Source organism: Acartia tonsa, chromosome 14 (genome assembly GCF_053477335.1).
Source record: "Acartia tonsa isolate MP-2025a chromosome 14, ASM5347733v1, whole genome shotgun sequence".
Taxonomy (NCBI): Eukaryota; Metazoa; Arthropoda; class Copepoda; order Calanoida; family Acartiidae; genus Acartia; species Acartia tonsa.
Window position 1 is genome coordinate 41,723,552 of NC_137273.1, and position 20,760 is coordinate 41,744,311.

At 40.7% G+C, this 20,760-nt stretch overlaps 2 protein-coding genes across 4 annotated transcripts in view; one reads left to right on the plus strand and one right to left on the minus strand.

The window, feature by feature from the left end:
* The window catches only part of LOC145305885 (protein FAM221B-like), a 519,245-nt gene extending 503,560 nt beyond the window's left edge, over positions 1–15,685 (minus strand). For both annotated transcript variants that reach the window (XM_080147737.1, XM_080147736.1), the window contains exon 1: positions 15,639–15,685. The gene's annotated coding sequence lies outside the window, so the exon portion shown is untranslated. The remainder of the gene's footprint in view (positions 1–15,638) is intronic.
* Positions 9,844–20,760, plus strand: part of LOC145305886 (uncharacterized) — a 33,919-nt gene continuing 23,002 nt past the window's right edge. The window contains exons 1-3 of one of the 2 annotated variants that reach the window (XM_080147739.1): positions 9,844–9,934; positions 10,552–10,624; positions 17,546–17,622. In XM_080147739.1, coding sequence (XP_080003865.1) covers positions 9,896–9,934; positions 10,552–10,624; positions 17,546–17,622 — 189 coding nt within the window. In that variant the 5' untranslated portion in view covers positions 9,844–9,895. Of the gene's footprint in view, positions 9,935–10,551; positions 10,625–15,827; positions 15,881–17,545; positions 17,623–20,760 lie in introns of those variants that run through there. The other variant, XM_080147738.1, reaches the window with a different exon arrangement.

The following is a 20,760-nucleotide window of genomic DNA, read 5'->3' on the forward strand; positions in this document are numbered from 1 at the left end:
GTGACTTATGATAACAAACCCCCTGCACTAATCTTCTTATATCACCATCTATCTCATGACCGCTGTTGACCCCGCACCCAGCGGTCAAACTGACCTGCCTAAATGTGGGGAGGGGACTCAAACATGCAACTATCACGAGTTCCTCACGCGCTTATATAACTGGGAGGCGTTGCCTCCCCTTTTACCACCGCTGCCCCCACAGCCTGTCTACCGTCGGGAGCTAAGCCCTAGCGCCCCACACCCCCTTCAAACCTAACCATTGTTATAATCTGTTGTATATATATAGTAAACATAACTTGTAAATATTATTCAGTTTAAATATATAATTTCTGTATGATTGAATCCTGCTTGTTTGTTTGGTAGAATAATTAAAGGCTAGGGCTCGTTGAATCCGAACTCGTTACCCCGTGGGCCGAGAACGCTCGGCTTACCAGAACTTGGTGTCAGCGTGTTTCAATCGAGCCTTACAGAAACTAGCCTATTCTACCTCTGATTGGACCCTTTGGCAAGTAAGGGGACAATCAGCCGCCAACTGACCCGTGAGACGGCCTTTTTAGGTCGAATTTCCATCATTTTGAACGCAATATGTGGGCCTCTGGCCTACGGCAAGCAGATTTAGCCTGCTAAAAGCGCCAGTTAAGACGCTTTTTCCGTGTCGTGTAGGAGTAGCGCTAGGTGCGCAGCCACGGCAATCGGATAATTTAGCTCAGACGGCTACAGAACTGAGTCTAAATTGGCAAGTGTAGCTGGGACAAGCCCCAGGACACCCAGGCCAAATCTACGAGACAGACAGCTGGGTGCTGGTCTCCCTAAGAAGGCAATGTGTGGCTGCGAAGCTTCAGCACACAAGTAAGCCCTACCACTGCGACGGATAGCAGATTTTGAGCCACAGGCACGGCAGGACGGGACATTCCCTGCCGCTGCCTCCCAGGATTCGAACCCGAGGCGCTGCAGGACGGGCCATTCCCTGCCGCCATTTTCGGGATTCGAACCAGCGGCGCTGTAGGACGGGTCATTCCCTACCGCCGTCACCCCTCTGAACCTTGCAGGACGGACATTCCATGCTGCCAGTGCTTCCAGAATCACACCTAGAGCTCCTAGTGATAACAACACATAAGTGTGTATAAATGTCAACCAAGTGATAAAAATAAATATAAAATTGTTGACCAAGTGATAATTAATAAGCTCTAGTGATTCGAAGCTACAGTCTAAGCCACCATGGTAAGCGATACCACCATAGCTGCGGTTCGGCCACCACCAAAGTTTCTGCCAACCCCAGCCGAACGAGAGGCCCCCTTGTCTCAAGGGCAGGACCTCCACTTCCCCTGCCATGTCAGGGTGAGGTTTCCTACCCCTGACCCTGCCCAGCATGTACAGGTTGATGCCATGATTGATTCTGGCAACCGTGTACCAGGGTCTGCTGTAATTTCTGAGCACCTCATGCACGCGATGGGCGTGCAACGCATGTTGATTCCGGACAACACCCAGATCCTGACTGCTAATGAGGAAGGCCAGCCCCTCCAGGTAATAGGAAAGTTAAAAGAGTTATATATGGCAGTCTCACACACTCTTATACTCCATCTATACCACGTGACTGTGGTCCGGAACCTCTCACACCCTCTGAACCTAGGAGGGTATTTTCTCAAGGAGTTCGGAACTAGGCTCTGTTTCGACATGCAACCACCTTGCTTGTGGGTGCGTGGGGAGTTTATCCCACTCCGTGGCGTCCCCATTGACCGGGAGACAGCCGAGAGAGAGCTAAGTTATGAGGGGCCCCTGCCAGGCCCCCTGCCTGAGCAGCCGCGTGTGGTTGAGAAAGGCACACACTGGGTGGACGCTGAGCTCAACGCACACAAGGGAGCTAACCTGCTAGCCATGGGGTTGCCCCCAGTGCCCAAGGTGCCGAGGGAGAGCCTGCCAACAACGTTTCCTGAGATTGCCAGCCCTCCAGAACCCATCTTCTCCGCCGACACCTTTATCAACGGCCAGCCGTGTCCACCTGGCCCCCTCTACCTGGGACCTCCAGCCAGTCCACCAGCCAAGCCCGAGTCCAGACCCGTCAAGTCGCGGTCTGATGTACCCGGAGCCACGCTCAACTCTCAGGCCCCAGCCTCTCCCGGCGCTGTGCCCGTCAAGTCGCGGCCGGACGCCCACGGAGCCAAAGCTGGACCCAGCACTTTGGCCTCTCCCAGCGCCGAGCCCGTCAAATTGTGGCCGGACGCCCTCGGAGCCACGCCTGGCTCCGACACGTCAGCCCCTCCAGAAGCCGAGCCCGTCAAGTCGCGGCCGGTGGGTCCCGGAGCCAAAGCTGACCCCGCACCAGCCACGTATAGGCTAAGCGCTGTCACTCCAACTGATGGCCAGCCACCCCAGCTCCGCACAGCCAAGCGGGTGGTCCTGCCTGGCCGCGGGGTTATGGCGGTCCCTGTTGAGCTAGTAGGCCATCGCACCAAGGATGCCATCCAACTAGCTGCCCCAGAACAGAGGTTTGGGGAGGATCTTGTTATTCCAGAGGGCCTGTATGCCCACAGGCCTGGCTCTGCCACTGTGTTTAGAGTACTGGTGGTCAATGAAGGGGAGGTGCCCCTCTTGCTGGATGCTGGCCTCCCAGTGGCAGGGGAGCTGGTCAAACCTGACATTCTAGAGGTCTCTGATACGCCTCCCCCGCGTCTCCACTCGTTCCAAGAACCTGCTGAGCCTATAGACATGCAGGAGTTGTGGGAGGCCCTGGAGATGGAAGACAATGAGTTCCTACGCAAGGACCCCTTGCTCAAGAAGGAGGTCTGGACGATGTTGTCCGAATACAGGGACGTCTTCTCCAATTCTACCCCCGGCTGCACAGATGTGGTTGAGTTGCAGCTGCGCCTCAAGCCAGGGACCCAGCCGATCCGCCAGAGATTTAGGGATCTGAACCCGCGGCAAGAGGCTGAACTGGAGAAACAACTGGACACCTGGCTACAGGAGGGAGTTATAGAGCCGTCAGACTCCGCCTGGAGCAGCCCCCTGGTGCCCATCAAGAAGAAGGACGGGAGCACCCGCTGGGCCGTCGACTACAGAGCCCTCAACAAGTGTCTGGAACTGGACAGCTACCCTCTGACCCTCTGCCTAGGATCCAGCAGTTGGTGGAACGAGCTGGCGGGCACCGTGTCTACAGTGCTTTAGACGCGGTGGCCGCATACTACACCATCCGTGTGTCCGAGGACAGCCGGCCCTGCACCGCCTTCACCACCCCCAAGGGCTTGTATCAATGGAAAAGGATGCCCTTTGGCCTGGCTACGGCACCGTCTGTCTATTCCAGGTTTATTGCAGGGGTCCTAAACCCACTAGGCACAGCCAACCTCCAGTCATACCTTGACGACGTCCTGACCTTCCACCAGGATACCTGGGCCCACCTGGCCAGGCTCCGAGAGGTCCTGGAAGCCCACCGCAGGGGAGGGATCCGCCTCAAGCCAGCCAAGACCAAGCTGTTCCGATCCAAGGTAGATTATCTGGGCCACACCCTCAGCCGTGAGGGGATAGCCATGCAAGAGGACTATATTGACCGTATCTTGGACTGGCCAGCCCCTAGCACCCCCAAGGATTTGCTGGCGCTGCTGGGGTTCTTTGGATACTACCGCCTGTTCATCCCAGAGTATGCAGACCTCACCTACGAGATGAATCGACAGAAGACGGCCAAGGCCCTAACCTGGACGCCTGAGATGGAAGCCCAGCTGCTGCTACTCAAGGACAAGTTCCGCAAGGCCCCCATCCGAGCGCCGCCCAGGTTTGATTTGCCAGCGGTGTTCCAGCTCACCACAGATTTCAGCAGCCGCGCCATCTCTGCCATACTGAGTCAATGTCAGGATGGCAAGGAGAGGCTGATTGCCGCCGTGGGGCGCAAGACAACCGACCCTGTGACGCGCTACCCGTCCTGGAAGGGAGAGATGGCCGCCATTATGTATGGGATCCGAAAATTCCACGGCATCTTGTCCTACCGCAGTTTCCAGATCAACACTGATTCCTCTGCCTTGCTACAGATGAAATCACTGAACACATCCACAGGGATGGTGGCCCGCTGGCAGGAGGAACTAGCGGCCTTAGACTTCACCGTCTGCCACAGGCCTGGCACCCAGAATACCAACGCCGACGCCCTCAGCCGCCGGGAAGATGCCAACATGCCAACGGCTAGCGCCGAAGAATTAGCAGAGCAGGCTGAGTATATCCACAACCTTTGCCAGCTAGGGGAGTCCGCAGCTAGCCGGCCCCCTGCCGCCCGACTGGATCCAGCTAGAGTATTGGAGGCCCAGACACAGGACCCCCTCCTGCTCCGTGTCCGCCAATGGGTGGCTGATGGCAAAGCCCCAACCAAGGCTGAGCTGCGTGGCAAGGAACGAGACGAGCAGCAGTACGCCAGCCGCTTCCCAGCCCTGGGGCTTGACGAGCATGGCTGCCTCACCACCACTGACCAGACTCTGACAGGAGAGAGGACAAGATACCTGCTGCCTTCGGCCCTCCAGCAGGACGCGTTCTTTCTAGCCCATGGGACCCCCATGGCTGGGCACTTTGGGATGGATGCAACTATCGCCCGCGTTGCCATGCACTTCTGGTGGCCCAACCTGGCCCGTGACGTCCGTCTGATGGTACAAACCTGCCCTGAGTGTGTCCAGAAAGTTACCAAGGAGAGGCTGAAGCAGGGGATCCACGTGCCCTCCCGCCAGGGGTATCCACAGCAAGTCCTATTCATCGACCTGGTGGGGCCACTGCCCGAGACCCCAGCTGGGAACCGCTACATCCTCACCTGCCAAGATGGATTCAGCCGGTTTGTCAGCCTCTACGCCATCCCCAACAAGCGCACCCTCACGGTGGCTGAAGCCCTGTTGCACCGCCACCTGGCCACGTTCGGATGCCCCCTGAAGATCCATTCCGACAATGGAATGGAGTTTACCGGCCAGGTATTCCAGGAACTGGCCTCCAGGCTTGAGATTGGCCTGACACATCCACCACCCTACAACCCTCAGTCCAACCGAGTGGAAAGGTTTCATAGGACGCTCAACACAGGCATGCGCCTGTTCCTAGACAGAGACGATAACAACTGGGAGCCCCATCTGCCTGCCATCGCCTTCGCCTACAACACCAAGGCCTGCAGATCCACTGGCGTGACCCCGTTCCTGGCCTTCTTTGGGAGAGAGGCCAAACTTCCAGTGGACATGGTGCTACGGCTGCCAGAGACCGAATATACGTCAGTTCCAGCCAACGTCCAAGCTATCCAGCAGAAGGAGGAGGGAGCCATCCGGAGGAGCGCGGCAGCTTACGAAGGCACGGCCAAGTATGAAGTTGGAGACTTGGTCTGGTACCTGGCCCCCCGCCTGGTGCCAGGGAAGGCAGCCAAGATTACCAAGAGATGGACTGGCCCCTGGAAAGTAGTGAGGCAAGCTACAGAAGTACATTATGTCATCAAACCTGCCTCCCCAGTCGCCAGGATCTCAGAAGTTACCGCGCATGTAGGCCGACTGCGCAAATACACTGGAGATGTGACTGCCCACCAGATCCCAGCAGACATCCAAGTTGATATGGACGGCGACGAGGATGCCACCGAGCTGCCAGTTGGAGCGGCGGCGCCCGCAGCTAGCGACCCAGGACAGTTCCCAGTACACCAGCCAGCCGCAGCCGCCCCACAGCCTAGCGGCCAGGATCGTGACCCAGTAGAAGAGAACCTGCAGGAGCCGCCCAACGAACCACCGCCGCCGCCGCCTGCTCCAGAGCCACCCAGAGATGCCATCTGGAATCCTGACGCGGACATGGAGAACCTGCCAGCCAGCAGCGAGCCTGTAGGAGAAGAACCAGCCACTGCGATGGAAGAGGCCGCCCCAGAAGACGAAGCTGAAGCCATGTGCCCCCTGTTGATGACAGCCATCCCCATCCGGGTAGGAGCTAGGAGACCAAGCAACCTGAACCAAGCAGGCGCCCCCATGGAGTTCTATGCGCCCTCTGCCATCGTCATTCCCCCCTTAGGAACCACCAGAGTCAGCCTAGGCCTCCGTGTCCAGTTACCAGCTGAGGCCGAGCTAATCCTGCAGACGAGGCAAAATTTCCAGCGGCGGGGCTTGGCCGTCGCCAACCCACGCCTAGAGACCAACCAGGAGCTGACAATGCTGATATCCAACCACAGTCAGACCGAGCAACGAGTGTCCCGGGGAGCCTGTGTAGCCCGAGCTGTCCTCCATCGAGCTGTGCCCCAAGAAGAGCCTGTCCTGCGCCGGCATAGGCTGTCGTATCCCCAGGTTCAAGGCCTGGTGGCTCGGGAGCCACGCAACCCTTGAAGGGGAGGTTGTGGTAATACGACACCCAGACGGACAGGCCGTTTACAGAGTTGCTTCGCTGTGACTTATGATAACAAACCCCCTGCACTAATCTTCTTATATCACCATCTATCTCATGACCGCTGTTGACCCCGCACCCAGCGGTCAAACTGACCTGCCTAAATGTGGGGAGGGGACTCAAACATGCAACTATCACGAGTTCCTCACGCGCTTATATAACTGGGAGGCGTTGCCTCCCCTTTTACCACCGCTGCCCCCACAGCCTGTCTACCGTCGGGAGCTAAGCCCTAGCGCCCCACACCCCCTTCAAACCTAACCATTGTTATAATCTGTTGTATATATATAGTAAACATAACTTGTAAATATTATTCAGTTTAAATATATAATTTCTGTATGATTGAATCCTGCTTGTTTGTTTGGTAGAATAATTAAAGGCTAGGGCTCGTTGAATCCGAACTCGTTACCCCGTGGGCCGAGAACGCTCGGCTTACCAGAAAGCTATCAGTTAAGAAAATGATATTATAAAACTTTGGAGACTTGTGTAAAAAACAGTCCCCTTTCTCCCTGGTTAAAATGAAATCTTATGTGATATTTGCAAATGAAACAGTTTTTAAAAACATTGCAAAATTTATCAAACACCAAAGAAATGTAGGTGTGCCATTTTAAGTCCTAAGCATAAATTAAAACTGAAATTTTCCATCCACTCTTATACATTGTATCATTTCAAAATTGCTCAATAAAGATTTTTATCTTCTGCGAAATTTTCTAAACTATTTCAATTATTTTTAGAACAAAGTTAAAGGATGTCAGTTTTCACATAAAGATTCATTGCCTTTTAGTTCTCGGCAGAACGTAGGCCATGCACAATGGTTCTCCAATCTTCCTTTGATTCGGCACGTTTTGAGGCATTGCTGAAAGATGGAATTTCCTTAGCTTTCAGTTCACCTAAGAGTTCCCTCCTCCAGTTTGTTTTTGGTCTACCAGGTTTCCTCTTTCCTATGTGGGGGTTCCAAGTCAAGGCTTGATTGGTTATATCATCATGCCCTTTCCTTAGAGTGTGCCCCAACTATCTCCATTTTCTCTGTTTTATTGTCAGTTTAATGTCTGACATAATACTGCGCTCTAGAAGCTCAGCATTTGTGATCTTATTCGGCCAAAAGATCTTGTGGATTCTCCTGAGACATTTATTGACATATGTCTGTAGCTTGGAGACCACTGCTGTGTTTAGGAACCAAGTTTCAGCCCCATACAGCAAAACAGAGAGAACATTTGACTTAAACAGTCTTAACTTAGTCTTTATGGAGATGTTGTTGGAATTCCAAATTTTGTTCAGGCTTGTCATAAAAATGAGAGATTATCCATCTCTTTTTTAGATGTTTTCTTTTCCACTTATCCTCTCATTTCCTTCATTTTTATGACGTCACAGGAATCAAAAGTAGGACAGATTGGGCTTCGTTAAAAATTGCTTTAAAAGCAAATGCCTTTAAAAACATAAAAGTATTTTTTAGAGTATAAAACTTTATTTACTAGTCGTAATCTGTCCATAAATCAGATTTCGGTGAATTACTGAAAATTTAAATTTAGCCTTTGAAGCCTTTTCGTGTTGTTAAATTGGATTTAGAATTTTTATTTTTATATGAAAAAAAATCCTCAATTTTTTCTGCCATTTTAAAAATATTTGTATATATGACACTTTGTTTTAGCTTTATATAAAGAATTGTTATTTAGCGTTAAAGAAATTAATCAGATTTGGTATTTTACCCCTTAGATTCTATGGCAAAGTCTAAATCTGTAATAAGGGGGAGAGATATTTTTCTATGGGAAAGTGCTTCTAGCAGGGTAGAATTATACCCTACCCCAGAAAATGTCAATAACCTTCTCTGGACCTATAGAAGATGCTTCACTGTAAAGGAGAACCATATCAGTTAGTTGGTTAGCGAGATACTGTAAAGATTTTTTATAATCAATGAGCACCTACTCTGTATCTTACTTGGTCTGTTAATACGTCTGTAATACACATCAAATTTTTATAGGTAGTCGAAATTTGTTTTTCTATTTTTATATTTAAGATAGATGCTTAATTTTCTGGTGGAAAAAATTGCTAGCCAATTCTCGTCTACTTAATAAATCATATCAAAATATCTATACTTATATAGATGTCTGTATGTACAGATAACTAACCCCCCCCCCCCCCCCCCTCCTTTTTCAATTATTTTTTCGTTTGCTAGTAAATAGTTTTCTGCTACTTAGCTGTGTTAAAATTCCCCCCTTCCCTTACGGATAAACGGCCCGACCAATAAATGCGAGGGAATATTGCAACCTAAATTGACGACAATTTTTCTCCTGTCACAATATCCACGTATGTCGTATATTCTACATCCATTGTTTTATTTGTTTGTATTAAAATTAATTTGAGTCCATTTTCCTTATTAGGATGACGACATTTTGGAAAATAAAAGTTTGCGGCAAATGCGCGTTTTGTTTGGAAAGTGTTCAAGACACTTTTTTTCTGTTTTTATTTTCCTTGTATAAAAAATATTACAAAGAGGGTCTATGAGAGGCTTCACTGTAAAGGAGAACTATATCGGTCCAGTGGCTAGTGAGATACTTCGGTACACACAGACAGAAAGACATCCTTTTACTTTTATATAAGTATTTAAAATGGGAGATGAAAATGTTATGTAGAAATTGGAATTCTATAATTTTGAGTGAAAAATTAAATAAAGTACAGAGAGTTTTTGTTTTTATTGCCGTAGCTACCTTAAAATTATAAATGTTCTTAAGTAAACGGCATCTTTTCATGCAGGGAAAATATTAATTTTTTGGCTGTCGATCATATATACATATTAATATTTAAGATAGAAGGTTGAACTTTTGGTGAAGATTTACTCCATAATGCCATTAATAATTTAATCCTATTCTATAAAGTAGTAAATTATTTTTGTCTGTAGCTTAAGTTTTTGAAAACTACTGATTAATTTCTGCATTTTATGGTAGCTCTGCACATATGTCTTAATTTGGATAGCTTTAGGCCATGGGCTATTTTTTAGATTAAATATTGGAATTGTATCTGCCCCCTCCATTACCCCTTTTATTAAATACTAAAGTGGTAATTTTTTTGGGGGGTGAGGGGTATATATAGTTTTAGGGCTATATCTCTTAGGATGGTGGTGGTAGCCTCCCGGCCCAAAAATAGTTTCAACCCTTTTCAGAACTTATGAGAAGCTAAAGTTGCAAAGAAGAATCATTTTGATTCAGCGGTTATTCACAGACAGACATCCTGTTACCTTTTAAAAGGATAACAAAATTTAGTTTTTTTAAGTATGGCTTGAAACCGAATAATATCCGCTGGATCGATTATGACCGGTTCTTAGCCATACGTACAGAAAAATCATGTAAAGCATCGTATCCCAGACAATTTTCCATAAATATTAAAATAAAAATATAAAATCAACACCAGTTTCGTTAGCCCGGACCTTCGGCCCCTCCGGGCAAACAAATCTGGTGTTAATCTAATAATTTTTAATTTTAAAATCCGCGGAAAAACATGATGTGTTATTTAAATAGGTATTATTTGTTTTCAGAAAAAAATAAAAATGAGCGCGTTTCCGCGGAAAGTGCCAAGAGCTTATCAAAGGAAGAAAGCCAATAAATAATAGGGATAAGACAATAGACAATAGATTGATGTATATCCCTAATGATTATAAAAAAATACTACACGTATAGTACTGTAGATTAAATTATTGATTGAAAAGTTTAGACACTACTAGTTTGAAACCATCCAATCAAAATTCATTAAAAGTATCCAAAGTTTTAAGCCAACGAATAAGATATTGTCGTTTTAAACTTTGTGTATTGGTGTAAAAGGCCAGGGAGGAAGGGGACATTGGGCTATTTATTACACTAGTTCCCATAAATCTTATAATAACGTTTTCTTATTAGTTGGCTTAACAACTTTGGGGACTCTTATTAAATTTTGATTGGTTGGTTCATTCAGTTATGTGTCCTAACGTTTCAACCACTACTTGTAATCTACAGAAGGGATGGTTTTGTATATCATCATTGGGGATGTACATCAATTTATCTGCAATTGTCTTATCCCTGATTGATCCGTGTAAAAAGTCATTTATTCTAAATTAAGTGTTTTTTAATCTTTATACAAAAGGGCAGTACCTATTTTTTTTCCATTTTCAAAAAAGCACAAGTTTTCATGAAAACTAATTTTGTATTTATTGGCTTTAACTGTGTTAACAGACCAACTACAACTTCTCATAGAGTTTTGTGTGGAGTAGTTATGGCGTCCCCTGTGGTAACTTATGCAGTAGGTAGGTATTTTCAATCTTCTCATCAAGTCCTCTATGGAGTAGTTATGTCATCTCCTGTGGTAGTAGCTGCAGTAGGTAGGTATTTTCAATCTTCTCATCAAGTCCTCTATGGAGTAGTTATGTCATCTACTGTGGTAGTAGCTGCAGTAGGTAGGTATTTTCAATCTTCTCATTTATTGTTTATTGTTTATTGTTATTTTACTCTTAAGAACCCAAGTAGGGTCATAGTAAGAGGTCTGAATATCTAGGCCAAAGTCTGAATATGACTATCAAGTCTTTTCTTGAATGTAGATAAAGTCACGGCCTTTTTCACATTAACAGGAAGATCATTCCAGAATTTAGCTGCTCTAACACTGAATACATTTCTGGACAGATCTGTTCTTTTCACTGGAATTTGAAAGCTTATCACTCCATGGTCAGAATTTATGGCTCTTGTATTTGGCCTATTTTCGTTCACTATCTGAAACCATGTCCTTGCTTCAACAGAGTCAATGTCATTCAAAATTTTAAATAATTGAATCAAATCTGCTCTGTACCTCCTTTTCTCAAGTGTAGGTAGATTAAGTTCTTTTAATTTCTCCTCGTATGTTTTACCTTTCAGTCCAGATATCATACCAACTGCTTTTTGCTGAACTTTTTCAAGTGTAGTAATATCTCCAACTTGCCATGGTGACCATACTGGTGTAGCAAATTCTAAGTGAACTCTGACATATCTTTTATATAAGTTTAAAAATACATGTCTGTCACGATAGTGGAAGGATCTGGATATCTGGAACAGGACTCCTCTGGCAATTCTGGCAGCTTCTTTACAGTAAAGGCCTGGTTTCAGGGATTCATTAAATGTAACTCCAATGTCTTTTTCACGATCAACAACACTTAAGATTTCTCCCTTCATAGTGTAGGTAAAATTATTGTTTCTGGAACCTAAGTGCATAACTTTGCATTTAGAAACATTAAATTCCATTCCCCATTTATCTGCCCATTTAGTTAAAGAATCAAGCTGAGACTGTAGAATTTCTTTGTCGTTCTGGCTAATAACAGTATGGCCAAGCTTAGTGTCATCAGCAAATTTGCTGAGAATGTTTATCAGCGGGGCAAAGTCATCTAGGTCATCAATGAATATCAGGAACAGTAATGGGCCCAAGACACTTCCTTGTGGGACGCCAGACAGAACAGCCAGCCAGGATGAAAATTTTCCATTTAAAACAACTCTCTGTTTTCTATTGGTCAACCAGCTTTTTATCCAATTAAAAATGTTGCCTGATATTCCTTTGGCTTTTACCTTGGCCAGAAGCTTGGAAACGGGGACTTTGTCAAAAGCTTTGGCAAAGTCAAGATACACAACATCAACAGGTTCTAGATTTTCTTGGCTGTTTATAAGTTGTTCTAAAAATTCAAGAAGATTTGTTGTACAGGAACGGCCTTTAAGAAAGCCATGTTGGGTCTTTCTCAACAGATTATTTTCTTGAATATGTTTCACTATACAATCTTTGATAAAAGATTCTAGAACTTTGCAACAAATGCACGTTAAGGAAACAGGTCTGTAATGCTCAGGCTTACATTTTGATCCTTTTTTGTAGATGGGAGTAACATTTCCAAGTAACCAATCTTCTGGAACTATTGAGCTACGAATTGATTTGTTGAAGATGATGGCTAGTGGACCAGCTAGAAAAGAAGAAAATCTTTTAAGAATTAAACTTGGAATACAGTCAGGGCCACTTGAAGGAGAATCTTTCAGTTTCTTTAGCTTCTCTTCAACCATGTGTTTAGTTATAAACAGTAATTTCAGTTCATCCTTAAAGTTTTGAGGAGGAAGGTCGGGAATAGTTTTGTCGTGATGTTGAGTAAAAATGCTAGAAAAATAGTCATTCAATATTGTGGCCATGGAACTGCTGTCGGAAATAACATTACCATTAACTTTGAGAGGACCAACATTAGACTTGGACTTAGTTTTAGATTTCATGTAAGCATTAAAAGGCTTTTTATTTGAATCCTGGGACAATTTTTTTTCAAAGTTTCTTTTAGATCTTCTAACGGCATTTTTGCATTGTTTTTCTACTTTTCTGTAAATTCTTAAATTTTCATCACTTCTGTCTTTACAATAAATTGCAAATCTACGTCTTTTTTGGCGGCACAATCTTATCACATGTTTGTTTATCCAAACTGGTCTAGATTTAAGGTTTCTTTTTTGCTTTGGAACAAACTTTTCAATACCATCACAAATTGAGTTTTTGAAAACATTCCAGCCTTCATTGCAGTCTAAATTTTTAATTTTGTTTTCAAGATCCAGATTTTCAAGATAATTAGCAAAATCATTTGTGTTCATTTTATAAAAATTTGGTATCATATCACAGGTTTCGAGTGGAGGAGAATCACATAGGATGTCTATACTCAGTATACAATGGTCACTATTAGCAAGATTTCCAATATTTTCGATATTTGCTATTCTGTCTGGGCAGTTAGTAAACACTAAGTCTAATATGTTACCTTTATTGTGTGTTGGGAAATCAACAAGTTGATAGAAAGCTTTGTCAATCACTGTATCCAAAAAAGTTTTATGCTTGTTACTGCTGGATAACAACTTCCAATCTACGTCTGGCATATTAAAGTCACCAACAATAAAGTTTGTCACATTGTCGTCAAAATTGTTAAAAAGTTCGCATAGCTTTTCATTATTATCACTGTTAGAATTTGGAGATCTGTACACTAGAGTAAAAATAGAGTCAATAGTATTGTCACAATCTAAAAGTTTGAAACTGGCAAACTGATTAAATTCAGAATTATTGTCACAGGGTAAAATAGTTAGTCCATGTCTAACATAAATAATAAGGCCTCCACCAATTCCATTTTGCGTGTCATGTCTATCAACACGAAGATTAGGATCAAAATAATAGTCTTTAAGTCTGAGCATAGCATCTTGAATATCACTATTACACCAGGTTTCTGTAATAAGAATTAGGTCAGGTTGTTTGTCTGCAGCTAAGATTTCTAAATCAGGAAGTTTTCTTGATAAACTTCTTGCATTTAGATAGACAACATTCAACATTGTCTTTTGTTTCTTTTGGAGTTGCTCACTCTCCCCTCCCCTTCCTCCTCTCCCTCCTCCATTTCCGATCTTGTCCTTCTCATGCTGGCTGTTCTTTCTCTCATTGGATTGTCCTGCTGGTTTATTTTTACCTTTCTTAGCATTCGATGTCCTCTCATTCCGACCAGTTTCCATGTAAAGTTTTTTGCATCAGTGTCCGACATCTCCTGATTTTTTTGGTTTGCCTCAGCTAACATTTTTTTCTCTTTCTTAAGTTGGAGGGGGGTAAGGTCTGGAGCAAGAGAAATCTGTTTATATTGTGTTTTTTCAAGTTTCCAAGCATTCTTCAGAATTTTATCTTTTATCTGGGGACTACGAAAGCCAACAGAGAGAGGTCTTGGCTTAGGTCCAGGTTCTCCAACCCTGTAGATGAATTTAATATCAGCTTGACTGTCAACATCAACATGTAAACAGCTGAATATATCGACAACAGTTTCTGTATCAGCATTCTTTTTGTCCTTGTTTGTAAAACTGGAATCAGGTTCAGGCAGGGAGAAAATCATTAGATTGGCTTTTTTGGATTCTCTGAGATCAATTTCATCCATAAAATCCTCTTTTGAACTTGCTGCAGGTTCACTTTCCTTCAACTCCTTAACATCTTTTTCAAGATTCTGTATTTTTGTGGTGTTAGAGTCTATATCCTCCCTGTGCTTATCTCTCGTAGTTTCAAGATCAGTTACGCTTTGCTTCAATGTATTGATTTCTCTGGTGTTATTGACAATCATTTTTTGAAGCTTGGAGAGACCTAGTGAACAGCCATCACAGGACCAACAATGAGAACCTTTTTTTCTGAACATTTTGTCAATTAGTTTATATTCATCATCATCAAGTCCACAATCTTTGTGTATCCATCTGTCGCAGATACAACAACAAACAGAGTGTTGGTTTTCTGTTACTTTTTGATGACATTGTAGGCAGAGGAACTCTTCTTTTTTTCCCTTCGCCATTATACAACAAATAAATATAAAATTACTTTTCTTCTCCCCTTAGACGAGGCTTCAAAGAAACCTTAAAGGGTGGCCCTGCGAAGGATCACCGTGAGAATAAAGTACAAATAAAATCACAAGAGATTTCTATCACAATAAGTTAAAACATACAAAACTAAAAGTGCACTTCTTTTTTTTGCTTACTTTTTTTTTGAAAAACTTTTTTTTTTGTTAGGCTTTTTTTTTGTTTTTTTTTTCTTTTGTTTTGTTAGGTATCTTTTTTTGTTTTCTTTTTTTTGTTTTCTCTTTTTTGTTTTGTATCTTTTTTTTTCGTTTTCTTTTTTTTTTTGTTCTTGTTTATTTTTAGTAGGGTACAATCTTTTTTTTTATTATTAGGTGCACTTGTACTAAACAATTAAATATTTATAACAAATCAACTAACAAGTTAAAAAAATGAATTAATTTCATAATATTTGACAGATATATAAAAAAAGTTAGGGTGTTAGAATGTTAGTAGTACTTACTTTCACTACATACGCTCCAGTAAATACTTAAATTATTTTGGTTAGTAGGGTTAGCAGGTTAGATTTAGATCAACAATTATGGTTATCATTTGGTACATAAAGTAAAAATTAAAACTGTTTTTTAAAAATTTAGAATTTGGGCTATCAAAGCTTCCCAAGACGCTCCTGGGCTATCAAAGCTTCCCAGACGCTATCCCAGTTTTGCCGCAAATAACTATTTTAGTCAGATAATTATTTATTGCAACTCTGAGTGATATTCACTATCAAAATTTAAAAATTTAATGTTCTAGGTTTCTTTCGCCAGGCTGTATAGCCTCCTGGCTAAACGCATCACAACAAGAAATTATTGTGTATCACTCAGCAAGCTCTGTACCTCTCATTTTTTTGCCTAGCCCGTACATTTTATTCACAATTTAAAAAGCACTTTTATTATCTGGAACTGGGCTTACGGCTTCTGAAACATGAGAGGCTTGATCCACCTCTTGTAGAAGTGAATCAAGCAATATTAGCTTGGTCGTTTTAGACCTCTATGGAGTAGTTATGTCATCTACTGTGGTAGTAGCTGCAGTAGGTAGGTATTTTCAATCTTCTCATCAAGTCCTCTATGGAGTAGTTATGTCATCTCCTGTGGTAGTAGCTGCAGTAGGTAGGTATTTTCAATCTTCTCATCAAGTCCTCTATGGAGTAGTTATGTCATCTACTGTGGTAACTTATGCAGTAGGTAGGTATTTTCAATCTTCTCATCAAGTCCTCTATGGAGTAGTTATGTCATCTACTGTGGTAGTAGCTGCAGTAGGTAGGTAATTTAAATAACATCTATTTGGAACTTATCGCCTGTGTAAAGTTTTTTAACCCCTGGTTTTTGAATCTTAATGTAAATGGTAAGTATTGTAGGCTTGTATTTAAACAATAGGTATTTTTAAAAATATATTTATTATCAAATCAAAAGTTTACGGATGTGTGTGGGATTAGGAGGGTTAAGTAGGTGTAGGACGTAGGTAGGATGGTGCGAGGAGGGACGTGTGGGTAAAATTATAAGGACACCTGCCATGCAAAAATATCGTATCCCAAGTACTTATTAAAAATAGCGAGCACAAAAACACATGTTCCACGTGTTCAATTGTCTTTAAACAAGGATGACAACATCCATAAGTAGCGAAGCACAAAATCTATAATAAAATAGACAAACAGACAAAGTAATTTATTGAGCTGATTAACTATTTTCATAACAAAGAAAAGAAAGAGATATATATGCAAATAAATATGCAAAAACTTAAAATCATGAAACTTTGAAAAATTAAGGTTTACATCTGAAAGTTTTAAAAAGAGAAGCAGCCTAAAAGCATTCAGACTACCAAAGATTTTTCATACCTAAATATGGGGCACAAAGTCAGTAATATTGCAAAGTTTTAGTGGTGTATTTTTTGTAGGAGCCGAGAAAAACTGTTGCAAACAGTAAAAGCGTTTAAAGAGCTGTTTAGAAGCAGTCTGGCCGCTATTGATGATAAATACTTAATTATGCTTCTTATTGTTGGGAATGTTAACAGGAAGTTTCACCCTTCTATCTTTTATAGGAGCCGAGAAAATCAGTTTTAAAAAATAAAAGCGGCTCTAAGCTGCTTAAAAGCAGTCCGACCGCTATTGATGTTTCAAACTTAATTATGCTCCATATTTATAGGAATGTTGACAAGAAGTGTCAGCCTTATATCTTTTACAGGAGCCGAGCAAATCAGTTTTTATAAATAAAAGCGGCTAAAAAGCTGCTTAAAAGCAGTCTGACCGCTATTGATGTTTTATACTTAATAATGCTTCATATCAATAAGATTGTTGACAAGAAGTTTCAGCATTCTCTCTTTTACAGGTACCGACCAAATCAGTTTTTAAAATTAAAAGCGGCTAAAAAGCTGCTTAAAAGCAGTCCGACCGCTAACAATGTTTTATACTTAATTATGCTCCCTAATGATGGGAATGTTGACAAAAAATTTCAGCCTTCTATCTTTTGTAGGAGCTGAGAAAATAACGTTTCCCCCAAAACGTTTCAGACAGACAGACATACAGACGGACATTTCAAATTATAGAGTAGTTTCGCTACTAAAAAAGAGGTGGAAGTAATGAGAATTAAGGGAAGGATATGATAAATAATAAAGAATCACAAAACTTTTAACAAAACATATTATTGAATAAATATAAATCGACTGACGGACAAAGTTAGTTGTTTACAGGATGCTGTTTGTTAAAAAGTATCGTATCTTCACCAAACAATCTCAGTCAATCCCAAATAGCAATAACATTCTACCTGTTAAGGACGGACAGACAAAAGGTATAGAGCAGCTTCACTCCTACAAATAAAAACGTTGAATCTGTATAAAATACTGTATCTATTAAGGTGAATATTATGGGTGGTGGAAGTGGATGGAGCCTCCAGCCCCTGGCACAGCACAAAGAGATTATTTTGATACAATTAGGAATTGTTTTGTTTATAGTTTGATATACATTATACATGTATATATATATATACAGTGTGTTTTTTTATGAGCACTTTTTTTAAAGCAATTTTACCCCACTTAAAGTTATCAGAATTTAATGATTAATGGCTTATTTTCTTCGTTTTTTAAGGGAAATTATGAAACAACAAAAAAAATTACAGTTTTTGTTGAAAAAGTACAGTAAAGTTGAAAATTAAAAACTTAGGTGTCAACATCTAAAAATGGTTTTAGCGCATTTTTCCTATGCTCAAATAATCAACCTTTTGCAAGAATGGCTGCTAAACACTTCAAAGTTGAGATATAGATCTAAAAATGTATACAGATACTATTAGGGACATGTACTAGAACATATCAAAGTTTGAAGGTCATATCTCAACCAGGGAGGGAGTACTGGCCCCCCAAAGTCGACTACAGAAAATCCATTTTTTAAAGAAAAATGCGCTAAAACCATTTTTATATGTTGACACCTAAGTTTTTAATTTTCAACTTTACTGTACTTTTTCAACAAAAACTGTAATTTTTTTGTTGTTTCATAATTTCCCTTAAAAAACGAAGAAAATAAGCCATTAATCATTAAATTCTGATAACTATAAGTGGGGTAAAATTGCTTTCAAAAAAGTGCTCATAAAAAAAAACACACTGTATATATATATATATATATATATTTTTTTTTTGGGGGGGGAGTCTCTGGTAAGGTATGATTCAGTTAGGTACAATATAGAAAATTAGTAAGCTTTGCAACTCTATTGGTAATCATTACCAGAAAGTCCATATACCAATTTTAAGCATAGGTATTATTTTAAAAAAATATTTTAAATGATGAAATGATCCTATTCACTTGAATGCCGGAACTAGGATTCCTAGGACCATTACATACAATTTTCATCCCTGTTTCATACCTTTTATGAAGTCAATAATTGTTATTTATCGCATCCAGGGACAAGGGAATGTCTTTCTGACCAACAATTCTATTAAAATCACGCAATCTCATCACGAAACCTTTAAAAGTTTTGAATGTTATGGATGATTCAACTATTATCAAAAAGGGTTTATAGTAAAGAACATAAGGGTTTAAATTCGCTAAATCTCATCACTAAACCTCAATAATAAATAAGAAATTAGCAGACCATTTTTCAAAACAAACAAAAGAATTCTTACTAAACAATTCAAAAGTAGGGAGATTAAAAAAATATTTTTAATTACTTCTTAAAATTTAAATCTTTAAATTTTTTTCTTTTCCATAATATTTGTAGCTGATTAAAGACAAAAAACAAAATATTTTAATAAATTTTTACTTTGATGCATTTTCAAACACTTTTATTAACCCCTTAAAGCGAGTTAAGACAAAAGTTTCATATTGATTCAATGATTAAAATACATCTTACTTTAAAGCTCAAAAATGAAATTCATTGTTCATTACTTATTAAAACAAGGATGACAACATTCATAAGCAAAGCGCTGAAATTGAAGGACAAACATACATTAACTCTAGTAGAGTGTCAGAACTGAATAAACTGAATATTAATGCATATGTCTACAAAATTGTGAGTAAATTTGTTGCAAAACTGATTAAATGCATGTTACTGTTTAAGGACATAATGGCGTTTTTAGGACTTTATTATAGAGATGCTTCGCTTATAACACTTTACCTTGTTGTAATAGGAATCAGTATTCAAAAAATCTGATGACTAGGATAATTTTAACATACAAAAATTTGTTGTAAAAAAAGTAAAAAAATAAGCCTGTTTTAAATGAACGAATGAACTTTCTGGTAACGATTATAGAGTTGCTACGCTTTCTAAGTGGTACCTAACAGCTATAGGAATTAGCATGTAAAGTTTGAATTGATAGGACAATTCTAACCTTTTTAAATTAACAGAAACAGCTAACTGTAACGGAAAGACTTTCGGACTTACGGACCGACCATAATTATAGAAAAGCTTCGCTTTTAAAAAATAAATAAACATAAAATACTAAATTCTATTTGACGAACACCTTAATAACAAATAAGCATAAAAAATATATATATTGGTGCCTTACCACAAAGTTGCCTATTAAGCACTGATCCCCCTCCTTATAAGGATTATATCTTTTGGTTTCCTTAATGCTATACCAAAAGGACCCCCGCCCCTTTGATCGTTTACAATTTGTTTTAAGTTAATGGTGGGGAAAGGGGGGATTCTGTGCTCTACAAGGCACTTTGGGGAAAATTACCCATTTTTAAATTCTGTAATAAGTTTGTAAAATGTTAATATTCGGAGAATATTAGTTGTTTTTAGTAATGCAGTACATAATAAATCATGATTTCAGGGAAGCTTCTAATTTACATTACCCATTTCGCCACTTCCCTCCAACTTGTTTCACAATTAGAGGCAAGAAGTTGTCAAGAAATACCAAATTAAACCACAACATATATTATAAAATTTAGGATTTGGAAAAGAATAGTTATGTAGTTCAGAATTTTATTGATAGGTGTCGTAAAAACTTTTTTTATGTAAAATTTTTAGATGAGATAAATATCTAAACAATCTTAAATATTTTTGAAAATATTACAGCTATCCACTCTTTGGGATTTTCAATAAATTTTATTCACTATTAAACATATAATTTACGAGTAGTCCATGATTTAGATAAAATATATAAAATATGTAAAAAGTATTATTCTACTTGTTCATCTCAAAACTAAACATGGAACTAATCTCTGACTATCATTTTTGCATGGCTTGTAGTAAAGTGAGCAAAAACTAATAAAATAATGCTTGAGATTCTTATCAAATTCTGCCAAAAGTTGCATAATCTCATCATCTAGTTTTAACTGGAAATCTATGAAATCAGCTCTAAAGCATTGTTTGCCAGAATAGCCTTCCCTTGTCCCTGATCGCATCGTATTAAATACAGCTTTCTGCGGATATTGAAATGAAAAATTTTAAGATTAAGACCAGATTTGTAAGCCTTAACAAAACTGCTATTAATTTTAATATCCGTGGAAAATTGTCTGTAATACGATGCTATTCATAATTAAATTTTTCAGTATAGCTGAGAAACGGTTCTAATCTATCGGATATTAATCATTTTCGAAGCCATAATGGAATAACAAAACTTACATCCGTATATT